The sequence below is a fragment of the Paraphaeosphaeria sporulosa genome, assembly GCF_001642045.1.
Source record: "Paraphaeosphaeria sporulosa strain AP3s5-JAC2a unplaced genomic scaffold CC84scaffold_2, whole genome shotgun sequence".
Classification (NCBI taxonomy): domain Eukaryota; kingdom Fungi; phylum Ascomycota; class Dothideomycetes; order Pleosporales; family Didymosphaeriaceae; genus Paraphaeosphaeria; species Paraphaeosphaeria sporulosa.
In genome coordinates this window covers 4287662-4299191 of record NW_017253361.1, presented here as the reverse complement: position 1 = coordinate 4299191, position 11530 = coordinate 4287662, and the positions used below count along the sequence as shown (strand labels likewise).

The window sequence follows — 11530 nt, the reverse complement described above, 5'->3', positions numbered from 1 at the left end:
CCGCGGCAGGCGCCAAGTCGGCAGACGCCTTTCCGCTGTGATATCTAGCTTGGGCATAGGCACGCGCTGGCTTGGCCAGGTGGTTCAGAAACGCGAAGAGCATGGAGTGCTGTGGTTGGGATGCCCTGGGGCGCCGTTTTGTGGCGCCATGCAGCTGCCGATCTTTTAGCGCGACCGCATGATCGCCCACTGCCGACTCGCTGCACGGCAGCCCTGCCCAACGCGCATTGTTCTCCAGCGGTGGCTGCCAGGCGCAAGCACCGAGACGAGGAAAGAATAGCCCTGCGCACCCGCGCCCGCGGCAGGCGCTGGCGACCTGCCTCAGGCTTGCTCCCGCCGCGAAGCCTCCTGCGCTTGCACACCTCCGGCCGTGGCCACATTGCCACGACGTTTGTAGGCACACGGCCAGCGCCTCGAGACCCGATCCACCGACACATGCGGCAGTCTACGCCCACAGCATCGTTGACAGTGGGGGGATGCGCGATGGCCCAAAACGGCGTGTCCGGTTCGCCCCCAGCCATCGCTGCCCAGAACGCTTAGCGAGTTTGGCACTCCGTCCCAGGCTCCGCACCATCACAAATCCCCCTGCTGCAGATGCTTGCTTGCGTCTAGTGCTTCTCGGCATGCACAGAAGCTCTCGAGTCGCGAGCTAGTCCATGGCGCTCTTCGCCGCTCACTCTCGTTTAATACAAGAGTCTCCCTATATGGTCTGCCTCTCTCTCCCATTCCAGGCATCAACACAACAGATCCACTTCATCACGCTCGGAAAACATGTCTTCCGGCTCTCGTCGTAAGGCTTCTGTCTCCGATTGCGTCGCATGTTTCCACTGACCTCTACTTTTAGCCTCTTCACAAAAAGGCCAAGCTGCCGACCAAACATCTGCACCACTCGAGGCTGGCTCCTCGTCAACGACAGCCATGTCGGCAAGCTCCAGTGCCACTGCTAATGAGCACGCTGATGCCATCCACTCTCTGGGCACAAACACTGCCAGTGCTCCAGCCCAGGACCAGCTGGACGAGGTCACCACCGTCAATGACGGTGATCCATTGGGTCTTGGCCAGCACAAGCGTGCCAATGTCACCCAGAGACAAATGGAGGTTGACTACCCGTCTGCCAACAAACGCCACATGAAGAAGTTCTACACGAGGCAGAACGCTCTCATTGACCAGTTCCTCGAAAGTGGGGACGAGGAACGCTTAGCTGCTCTGGACACCTTGGAGAATGGTCCCAAAGTCAAATTTGCCGTAAATGCTTCCTTCGTGGTCAACTTCTTCCTGTTCGTGATCCAGCTGTATGCTGCCATTTCCACGGGTTCGCTGTCACTGTTTGCCACCGCGGCAGATGCTTTCATGGACCTGGTATCATCCATCGTCATGCTCATCACATCGCGAATGGCTGCACGGCCCAGTGTATACAAGTACCCTGTCGGTCGTACGCGTATTGAAACCATCGGCATCATCATGTTCTGCTGCCTCATGACCACGGTTGCTATCCAATTGATCGTAAGCTCCTCTTGGCGTTCAGGTTTGGAGAGATACTAACCATCATCAGGTCGAGTCTGGGCGTGCCTTGGGAGAGGGTGCTTCGGAGCACGAACAGCTCCACATCATCCCCATCGTGTTCGTGGGTGTCGCAAGTAAGTTGACCCAAGACCGTGGTTCTTTGGACAATTGCTCATTCAGCCAAGTCTTTTGCAAAGGTTCTCTATGCATCTACTGTTTCTTCCTCCGCCGGTACCCTGCGGTGCACGTCTTCTTCATCGACCACCGTAACGACATCATTGTCAACGCCTTTGGTCTGACCATGTCCATTATCGGAAGCCGTGTTGTGTGGTACCTCGACCCCCTCGGTGCCATCCTCATTGGTCTTCTCATCCTGTGTTCTTGGGCTGCCAACGCCTTCGAGCATGTGTGGCTCCTTGTGGGCAAGTCTGCACCGAACGAGTTCATCTCCAAGCTCATCTACCTCGTGGTCACGCATGATACCCGCATTCAAAAAGTTGATACTGTAAGTGTTTGACGACTTGACCCGCAAATAGACCAAGACTGATCCATGATAGTGCCGAGCCTACCATGCTGGACAGAACTATTACGTCGAGGTCGATATTGTCATGGATGAGGAACTACCCCTCAAGGTCACCCACGATGTCAGCCAGACCCTGCAACGAAAGCTTGAAGGTTGGTGAATCCTAGTCCCGGACCTTGGGGCTTGATGACTTACTATATATAGGACTTGCCAATGTGGAGAGAGCCTACGTGCATGTCGACTACGAGAACGAGCACGACATCTACGAGGAGCACAAGCCCCTCTACGAGATCACCGAACGCCGGTCGATCAAGCAACGTGTGAAGGCGCTCTTGTCAAGGAACAAGGAGCAAGCTTCATAACATTCCCCCGCCCACCCTCCGCAAACCCCTCATATCCGTACCGTACACGATCACGCATTGTATTATTAGTTCCGGTCCTGTCATTTCATAGAACTTGGCGATCTGTTTCATTGTTCAAAAGTCTTTTCTTTCCAGCATCATTTGATACCTAAGTGCTTGGGGCGCGACGCGCAGCACTTCACATATAGCATGTACACCTAGTCACTCTTTGGCACAAATGTTAATGAATCCGTCCTTTGCGGACTGCAATTTATTTCGAGAATTTTTGCCAATTTCATCCCGTTGTCTCTCATGCTGTTTGCGAACTGGATCGAAATAGGTGAAACCATGTCCCAGGGCCGAACGTTCTTACCCATTCCATTATGCCACTTCACAGAACTGGGCTCCGGAGGTGGGTTCGTTGCCTTGGACGTTCGTACGCGCACGCCCACATCTGCCTGATCGCCGAGCCCAGCAGAGTCTGGCCTGGAAGACCCGCAATAGTACCCCAAGGCTGGAGAAACATGCCAGCGGAGGCTCGGCGCCATGAATTGCAAAAGCCCCGCCATGATCCTCTAGTGTGGAGAAGCGCGCTGGTGACGGCTGGGCGCCACGATCTTGTCCACTTCAGATAGTTGTAGTGCGGCTGGGCACGTGTCAGCGCGTGCCCTTGTAGACGGCAGGCTGCAGATAGACCAGGCCGTCTGGGCCTTCGAGGATGTCTCTGTTCAGCTGCCTTGAGGAGGTTGCGTCTGCTTGTTTGGCGCGCTGAAGGTCTGCGCGCCGGTCGAGTGCGTTGTTGATGGAGGCTAGTTGATCTTCCAACTCTTCCTTCGAGGTCAGATGAGCTTGAGGGGATGTCGCGTACTCGGGCGACAGCGCCATCTCTCCCTCTGGGCTGGTGTCCTTGCTATGGTACATCGGCCTCTCACGTCCCGCCCTTTTCTCGGACTGCGACTTTGGGGACAATATTTCAGCCGCTGTGGCGAGAGCCTGCTCGACTAGAAGGCCGCGCTGGACGTCTGTCTCGTACATGGCGTGGTGAAGTGGGCGGTACTTCTTGTCTGTCGGGACGGAATCGGAGTGGGAGTTGGAATTGCTCTTGGGGTTGAGCTTGAGCTTGAGCTTGGTTAGGTCGGGAGGTATGTACTCCATCGTCTCGTGGAACTCGTCTTCGTCGTCCTCATCGTATTCTGTAAGGTCCTTGGTCGTCTTGCCGAGTGCGATGCGCTTTTCGTTGAAGGCATTGCGCTCTGCGATGCGGCTTCTCTGTAGTTCCTTGCGCGACGCAGCGCGAGCCTCCTCTTTGCGTTTGTCGGCAGCAATTGCTTTCAGCAATTTGTTTCGTCCGTACTCCACTGAATCTGCTTCGTAAGGCGTGCTCTGCACCTTATCTTCCATGGTTACGGCATCCAGCAGGTCGTTCAAGGCAGAGCTGTCGATGGGGGTAGAATACGGTAGAACGGGTCCGCCGCTCTCCACGGTAGGCGTGGTAGGATCCTTTCCCACCACGCGTGAGCTCACCGGGTTCCAGATGATGGTCGAAACACTGTCCAAACTATTGCTACGTTGCCGCTCCAGTCTTCGCTTTTCCGCCCTATCTTCACGATCACGATCACGCTTCTCCCTACGCTCTCGTCGCGCCTTATGCCGTTCTTCTTTCTCGTCTTTCAATGAAGCTATGGTGTCCTTCTCCTCTTGGAAAATTTTCTTGATGTACAGGTCCTCCTGCTTCTTCTGCTCGCTCGCCGATATCATCGTCTCCTTCTGCACGTCTCCGAACGCAGGAGACGATTTCTCCAGCTCACGGAAGAAACTCCACCGCTCAGTCGTCTCGAGGTACCAGTGTCGTACTGCCGAGCTCTCCGAAGCCGGATATAGCCTGTCGATGTAGTTGCGCACGAAGTTCAGACCCATCTCGCGCTGTATCGGCGAGTCGACCGGGAAATTTTGCCACACGCCTTTGATCTCGAACAGTGTGACGGGCGGGCCAATCATGAGCGTGATTTGGATGTGCATGTATAAAGCCTCGATGCCTCTAGGCGGCAGCTCCAGTGCCATCCACGCTTTGTGGATTGATATGCTAACAGGCAGACTCGGCATCATCTGGAACATTTCGTATTTTCCTGTTGCAATCTTAACGTGGGCAAGTTGCATCATACGCCCAAGGATATATCTCAAACCCTCGAGCTCCATGTCAGCTAGAATGTTGATGCCGACGTAGGGCGTCCGTAAAGACATGCGGATGGCGCATGTGCTGAGTTCCTGGGGCGGCGGTAGAACCCATTTGCGGAGAACGGGAGCAAAGTGGAGTACAAGGGCGAGAGGGATATTCGTTGGGAGGTCGGAGAAGAGGTCGAGGTCGTTGATGCCGAAGAGGACGAAGGGTGGCGAGGTAATGTTTTTGGGCAGAAGGGAGGGGGGGAATTGGAGCATGTAAGACATGGCGACTTTTCGTTTGCCTGCCGACGAGCGGTCGCTTGATGTTTGCCTGTAGAGATGCCGGGAAGCTCTGTTGGCAGACGACGCGGTGAGATCACGGATGATATTGGTCCGCGATATCCAAAGATCAGCAAAGAGACGGTGAATGCTTCTTTGGTAAGCAATTGACTCACTCGCCAGGCAGACACTGCACGAATCTGCCGAGCGGTTTCAAGAGTAACCTCGCGCCCACGCCGGCCACAGTTGCGTCGAGCGAGTAGGCGCACGAATTCGTTTGATCGGGTGCGGCGAAAACCGGGTTTGGTTGACACAGCACCTGCTGTTCCGGAAATCGAAGAGATGCAGCGTTGAAAGAATACAGAATCAGGAAACTGGGATCGAGGGTTTGGGCACAGCTGGCTGGAGTGCAGATACAAGGAATGAAAGTAGACGCACAACTGTGATCAGAGGTAATTTCACCACCCGCTCAGACCACAGCTCAAAGATAGCCTCGTTCCCGCTCGTGCATAAAAACGCGGTGTCGCTCTGTCCCAGGGCAGCCACGCGCCTGGTTCGCACCTGCCCCAACTTTCTCAACACTCGACGCCAGCCAGACAAACAGCCCGCGCATACTTCGCATGCTCAAATCCATGGGCGACGTACCGAACGGTAGCTTACCGTCCGCCGCAGGTGGAGATATGGCATATCCAGTTTCCAATGGACATGGGGACAACGCAAAAGAAGATGAACTTTTTGGACCTGGTTCACGTAAGACGCGCTTGTGTACCCCATCACCCCCGCCGCTCTTTACCTTCGGCAAAGCCGATTCCCGCACCACCTGGTATAGACAAGCTACTTGTGGACAGAACTACGTCCAGCTCGTTGTGGAGCGCGAAGGCTTTCCTAACGGCGCCGTCATCGCTGACCGCCTCGATCCGCGCCTGCTGTTCCAGGTAGCTCCAGGACTCCAGAAGCGGCTTGAGGGCCGCCGCATTTTTGTGCCACCGGCGTCATGTCTGGACGAGGAGACAATCGAGTCAATGTTGTTCGGCCTCTTACGCTGCGCGAAACAAGGTATACCTGTTCCAGGGCCTGTGGAGAAGAAGCCCGTGGGTACGATAGCGATGCATTGCGTTCTGGTATTCTTCGAGATGGAAAAAGAAGCTCGAGATCTGGAAACGAAGCTGTGGGATATGCTCCAGCAGGTGAAGCTCACGCCCATGGATGTGCTCTGGATCTGGGACACGTTTAGTGGACGGGTTCAGTCTGAGCCTTACACTGCGCCCTTCGCCCACGAGTACGTACAGATGATGGCGTGGCAGATATTGAATCTGGACGCGGTAGGCATGCTGGACGACGATGTCCGCCATCTGATTGGGCTGGAGAAAGAGCCGAAGTACTTCACTCAGACAATAGAGGCGCGCTTTAAGACTCATGGCTTGGGAAAGGACGCCCTGGTTCCAGAATCGAATACCAAGGTGCCTGTATTACCTCAGACTACCAAAACTGAGACATGGGGCCGCACGGCGAATGACATTGTTGACGGCCAGAAGGACAACTCGGGGCCTGCAGTTGCCAAACAAGCAGGCAAGCCGTCTATAAAAGATGAGACCAAGTCTAGCGATCTGGCCAAGCCCACTGCGGGTATAAAAGCGCCAGAATTCAAGTCAGTAGGGCTTACTGATGTGTTCAAATCGCCTTCACTACGTTTGACGCCTTTTGAAACACCAGATCACTCGACCACGAAAACAGTACCAGCTCCTCCGAAGTTCAACTTCTCTCGCGCATCGACAAACATTTTAGCAGATTCAGGCGCGGCACCACGAAGTACTGCGCAAGCGAATTCAAAGCGATCTGGCATGTTTCCTGGTAATGCGAAAGACGAGAGGCAGAACAACATGGGCTTGAATGCACTTAAGAATGATGTGACTCCGGCTGGATTCCGTTTCAAGTTGGACGGTTCGAATGCTTCCAATTCTATAGCGCCGAATGTCACCGCTACTCCCTCATCTTCATCGTCAGGGTTTCGTGTCACTGCACCACCCCAATCTCAATTCGGTGGACTTGGTCAACCCCCAGTCAGCACACCGACTCAAGCTACAGCTCCGTCGAGCACATCTGTCACTGCAGTGACCTTGGGGTTTGGATCTTCCAGTGCAACTCGACCCGCTACTGGCGCACCCTCTCTGCCTAGTTTTATGCTAGGAGCATCAGGAGGGCCAACCTTCAATCCTTTCGGAAGTGCTCATGCACCGGATACTAGTACCCTGACACTACCTACTCAGTCTCCAGCTCCGAAAAAATTCAACTCTTTCCACACACCGAACACCGGCTTCCAGAGTGCAGTTCCATCTCAAGCTTCACCAAAATCAGGCTTCGGTGGCGGTGCTGCAGCGTCTTCCGGAGACTCCCAGAACCCATTTCCCAACGCACGCAATACATTCAACACTCCTACGTCGAACGCGTCTTTCAAGGGTGCGTTTGGAACATCGGCGTCGAACCCTGTAAGCAATGCCGGTTCCTTCGGAGCCACATTCAACAGCTTCGCCCAGCCAGCACCAAATACTGCGGCGCCTGGCAATACCGGCTTCTCAGTGAGCACCGATTTTGCTGGGCAATTACAGCAGTCAACCGGATTTGGCGGCAATTTCCAGTCCCAGAATTCGAACGAAACCCCATTTTCCAATTCGTTCGCTAGTCTAGCAAACAATGGTGGTGCTGATGGCAACCGGCTCACGTTCCAGGGCAACTCTGGCGGCGGTGCAGGTAGCTCACAAAGCGGTGCGATGGGTGGTATGGTGCGAAGGATCGCGAAGGCAACTGGACCGAAGCGTAGGCGGTAAAGAAGGAAAGGGCGTGTGGTGAGGAGGACCAAGTAACGTGGATTTTCGATCGTTTGAAGTGAGCTGAGTCGGGGGAATGCCAAGTGATGTGGGAATTGCAAACGAGCAGATAGCATCGTGTTGAGAAAGACAGTGTTGCAGTCTCAAACTGTAGTTACGAACAGGAAAATGAGTTACCTGCGAGCCCCTCGTGTTCCAGCATGACGACAACCGTATACTTCGATGTTGATGGAGCAGTATTTTCTCGAATGGACTGCATTTATACAATATCTTCTTGGGCCGGATATGTGAGTGAGTGGCTGGCCGATTCATCTTCTCCCACGCCCTCATTCCACTTGGGTCAAAGCAAAAGGTACTATCTAAACCTCTTTCACAGCAGCAGCACCGACGATCGTCTTCGCGGCATTCTCAAGTCGCTTAAATCCCCCAGACTCCTTGACCCCCTGCTGCAGCTTCACCATCCTCTTCTGATCGCCCGTAGGATCCACACTGTCAGCCTCAAGACCCCATCCCAGATACTCGTTGGTGTAGTTCGGGCTGAACCCCTCCTCCAGCACACCCAGCCTCTTACCGTAGCGCGTGACCTTCTCCCAATCGCGCGCGACATTCTGCAGATCCGGCGAGAAATACGCGAAGCTGCGCTCGAAGATCTTGCGATTGGTAGGCGTATCCATCGCGCTCTTGAAATCGCAGAACTCCTTCCACGCAGCGTCCGGCGAGGCCAGCACAAAGTCCGTCGCGCGCTTGCAGGCGCGCAGGAACGCGCGCACCTTCTCGGGGTTGGCGCGGAGAAAGGCGTCGTTCCCGATGTACAGGATGCTGCAGAAGCAGCAGCACCCGAGCTGCGCCAGCTCGTCGATGCGCAGCATCTGCACTTCTTCGGGCGCCCGGCCAGTCGCCTTCAACCACTCCTCCAGCTCCACCATCTGCACGTTCTCGAGACCGATGCCCGCGTCGATGTCGCCGTTGATGATGCTCTTGGTGACGTTCATGCCCACGCGCACGGCGGTGTAGTCGGTGGGTTGCATGCCGTAGTGCGCGGTCAGCTCGTCGAGCTGGATCTTGCCGAACTCGCCGACGTAGCCGATCCGCTTGCCCTTGAGCGTCGTGAAGTCTGGCGTGATGCCGCTGCTGGTGAGGTACACGACGCCGGTGAAGGGCTCATTGAGGAGGGACCCGATGGATGTTACGGGAAAATTACGTGCGGCGGCGGCGAGCGTGTGAATCATGGCTTTGAAGCCGAGATCGACTTTTCCGGTGCCGATGATCTCGGTGACATCCTGTTGGGGCTGATCAGTGATGTGGAATGATGTTGAATAGACGGGTAGAAGTACACTGGGGTCGTTGGGCTCGAGGAGCGCGACTTTGATGCCTTCGTCCTTGAAGTAACCTTTGCTCTGGGCGAGGTAGAGAGGCGCATGGTACGGGGTGGCGTGCCTGTTCGGCATCAGTCCTGGTCACGTAAACAGAAGCATCATGCGTGACAGACCAGTTGGTCAAGAAGGTAATCTTGTCAGTAGACATGCTGGCTTGTTTCGCGGGAAGCTAGGAAGGTCAGCACGCAAGGGCGGGGATAGGGGATCAAGAAGCAGCTAGTCCTTTCGCTGGAATTATCCAGATCAAGTTTGAACGGTATGATCTCAGAACAAGCTCGTCTCCAGTCCATCGTAGCTGTGAGGAGATGTTGAGAATCTCTGACGGATACGAGGGATTGAAAACGAGCTTGAACACCCGCCATGCATGCTTCCGGATTGTTTTTGAGAATACCTGAGCTTGACGCTACTTGACTGTGATAACCCCGACAAGCGAGGAGGAGGGGCATTGTACCCCGGTTGCTGCGTTCACGGCATCGTACCGGTTGGTGGTTGAAGTTGCGACAAAGTTGAACGAAAAAATGGTCAATTGTATTGTGAAGTTTGAGAAGAGGTGAGATGACTCCAGAGCTCTCGCTTTATACCTTTTTTGCTCTTGGTGTCGCCGGGCGTCGGTACCATGCGGGCCAACAAATCACTCATTTGCACGTGTAATTGTATTGGTGATGGTGGGGCAATGAGGGGTGCAAAATGCCTGAACGTCCAAGCTGCATAATCATCCCACTTGGTGAACCTTGTGCAGCGATGGTCAGTGGGTTGTATCGCTTCTGATTTGTGGAGTGGGCGTTGGGTGGGACCTCGATGAACGTCACTCTAATTAACCATCGCTTACAGGCCACTAGTGATGAAGCCAGTTAGCTGACTACCTTTGAAGTGCAAAGATGGTAAGAGAGCTGTTGGCTTTTTCGTTCAATTAGAAGTGAGCTGGTGGAAGCATTAGGATTGAGTGGTTGGCTTAGGCTTAGACGCGGTCGACTCTCATCTTTCGTAGGGATTGCTTTCCCAGAAAGGTCTCACCATGAGGCCGGTATCCGGCTGTTTTTGGAAAAGGACCTTTGAAAACATACAAATGATTCTGAATCACAAGCGGAGAGTCACGCGGGGAGCTGTTTGCAAATTACCCTGTGGAGGCAGGAAAGCACTAGGACCCAGAGAGGGAAGCATTAGCCGCGCGCAAAACGGGGCTTGGCAGCCTCCAGTTTCTTGAACATAACCGCGCAGGCTGCGATCAGTCCCAACAACCGGCCCACACACACCCGCACCATGGCAGACGACAGACGCGGCGGCGGAGATCGGATTCGCGAGCGCCGAGACAGAGACGACTTCCGAGACTCGCGAAACGGCGGTCGTGACCGTGCAAACGCACCCGATAGCCGCAATCGTTCGCGCAGCCCGCGACGCGATGGCGGAGACCGACGCGGCGGCTACCGTGACCGCTCGCCGCCCGGCCGTGGTGGAGATAGAGGGAGAGGCAGAGGCCGAGGAAGCAGGGGCAGGGGCGGTTGGGACGGCGACCGCGGCGGCGACAGACGGCAATACAACGACAGAGACGTACGCGACCCTCGCTCCAACCGCGAACCACCCACAGGGCCCCGCGGCGCACCTGCAGGCCCCAGGCGGGAATTCAACCCAGGTGGCGCTCCCAAGGCTCCCGCCGACTCGTGCGCAGCTGCCAGCCCAGAGGCAGACGAGGACGTAAAGATGGAGGAGCAGCCACAGCGCCAGCGACCTGAAGGCATGGATGATGACACATGGGAGATGGCGCAGGTCATGGGCTTCGCGCGCTTCAAAAGCACCAAAAACACAAAGGTGCCTGGGAATGACAAGAATTACGGCGTGAGGAGGGAGAAGAAGATGGAAGCGAGACAGTATATGAACCGTCAAGGTGGATTTAATAGGCCGCTTTCGCCATCGCACGGCTGAGGGAGAAGACAAGCCGTCGATCAACTTTCGCACCTCCACAAAGCATTGCTTCTAGGAAAGCATTCAGAGCACGTATTGTTCCTGCAGGATGATGCCCAAGTGCCCAACAGTAGGACAAGGCTTTGGGCGCATAGCTGCAACTCCAGAGGCCATACAGCTGGAGCATGCGTAACCCGACAAACGCTGCGAGATACCCTTTTCATACCCGGTTCACGAGCCAAGCACCCGAGCTACGGTACGGCCTTCTTTCGTCATTTGTTCCAGCTTGCGAACGTGGATCAGTCTGACAAACCGACATCAGAGACGAGCAAAACGAATTGGCTTGGCGGCGGAAGTTGAGTTAGGTTCTGTACTCGTCCAGAACATGTGCAGTCCTTTGGATGAGAGCAGTTCGAGCACCCTAATGCCATCATACAGCAGGTCAGAGTTAACATCATTCTTATTTTTTAGTCTACAACTGTATATGACTGGCAATATGCCACACGATCATGACCACAGTGAATTAAATGCTTCGATGCGACCAGGCTTTCGTACAAAGTGGCTAGGCAACGTGAGTCCCCGCCGTGGAGCGTTGCTCGAGCTCCTTACACAAATGCGGTCCCT

The 11530-nt window shown here is 55.0% G+C and overlaps 6 protein-coding genes across 6 annotated transcripts; 3 read left to right on the top strand and 3 right to left on the bottom strand.

Annotated features, from left to right (window-relative positions):
• Positions 1-44: 44 nt before the first annotated feature.
• Positions 45-521, bottom strand: CC84DRAFT_1173160 (uncharacterized protein; the record flags this gene model as incomplete). The annotated part of the gene is made up of 1 exon (XM_018180011.1): positions 45-521. The coding sequence occupies one exon, from the start codon at positions 519-521 to the stop codon at positions 45-47; it is 477 nt and encodes a 158-aa protein (XP_018041188.1).
• A 310-nt stretch (positions 522-831) lies between these two features.
• On the top strand, positions 832-2630 carry CC84DRAFT_495990 (cation diffusion facilitator 1). The gene is made up of 5 exons (XM_018186525.1): positions 832-1503; positions 1553-1637; positions 1689-2008; positions 2061-2178; positions 2231-2630. The coding sequence occupies exons 1-5, from the start codon at positions 919-921 to the stop codon at positions 2386-2388; spliced, it is 1266 nt and encodes a 421-aa protein (XP_018041187.1). The 5' UTR covers positions 832-918; the 3' UTR covers positions 2389-2630.
• A 1513-nt stretch (positions 2631-4143) lies between these two features.
• CC84DRAFT_1062999 (uncharacterized protein) lies at positions 4144-4812 on the bottom strand (the record flags this gene model as incomplete). Its single annotated transcript, XM_018173603.1, has 1 exon — positions 4144-4812. A coding segment is annotated over one exon (669 nt), but the record flags the coding sequence as incomplete, so codon positions are not given.
• Positions 4813-5438: 626 nt separating this feature from the next.
• Positions 5439-7698, top strand: CC84DRAFT_1256572 (uncharacterized protein; the record flags this gene model as incomplete). The annotated part of the gene is made up of 1 exon (XM_018184635.1): positions 5439-7698. One exon carries the CDS (start codon positions 5439-5441, stop codon positions 7629-7631), a length of 2193 nt encoding a protein of 730 aa, XP_018041185.1. The 3' UTR covers positions 7632-7698.
• A 129-nt stretch (positions 7699-7827) lies between these two features.
• On the bottom strand, positions 7828-9258 carry CC84DRAFT_1161665 (NMT1-domain-containing protein). The gene is made up of 3 exons (XM_018177800.1): positions 9121-9258; positions 8966-9068; positions 7828-8911 (listed from the first exon to the last, which is right to left on the bottom strand). Exons 1-3 carry the CDS (start codon positions 9153-9155, stop codon positions 7991-7993), a joined length of 1059 nt encoding a protein of 352 aa, XP_018041184.1. The 5' UTR covers positions 9156-9258; the 3' UTR covers positions 7828-7990.
• Positions 9259-10233: 975 nt separating this feature from the next.
• Positions 10234-11362, top strand: CC84DRAFT_1161664 (uncharacterized protein). Its single transcript, XM_018177799.1, has one exon. It carries the CDS (start codon positions 10268-10270, stop codon positions 10925-10927), a length of 660 nt encoding a protein of 219 aa, XP_018041183.1. The 5' UTR covers positions 10234-10267; the 3' UTR covers positions 10928-11362.
• The last annotated feature ends 168 nt before the right edge of the window (positions 11363-11530 follow it).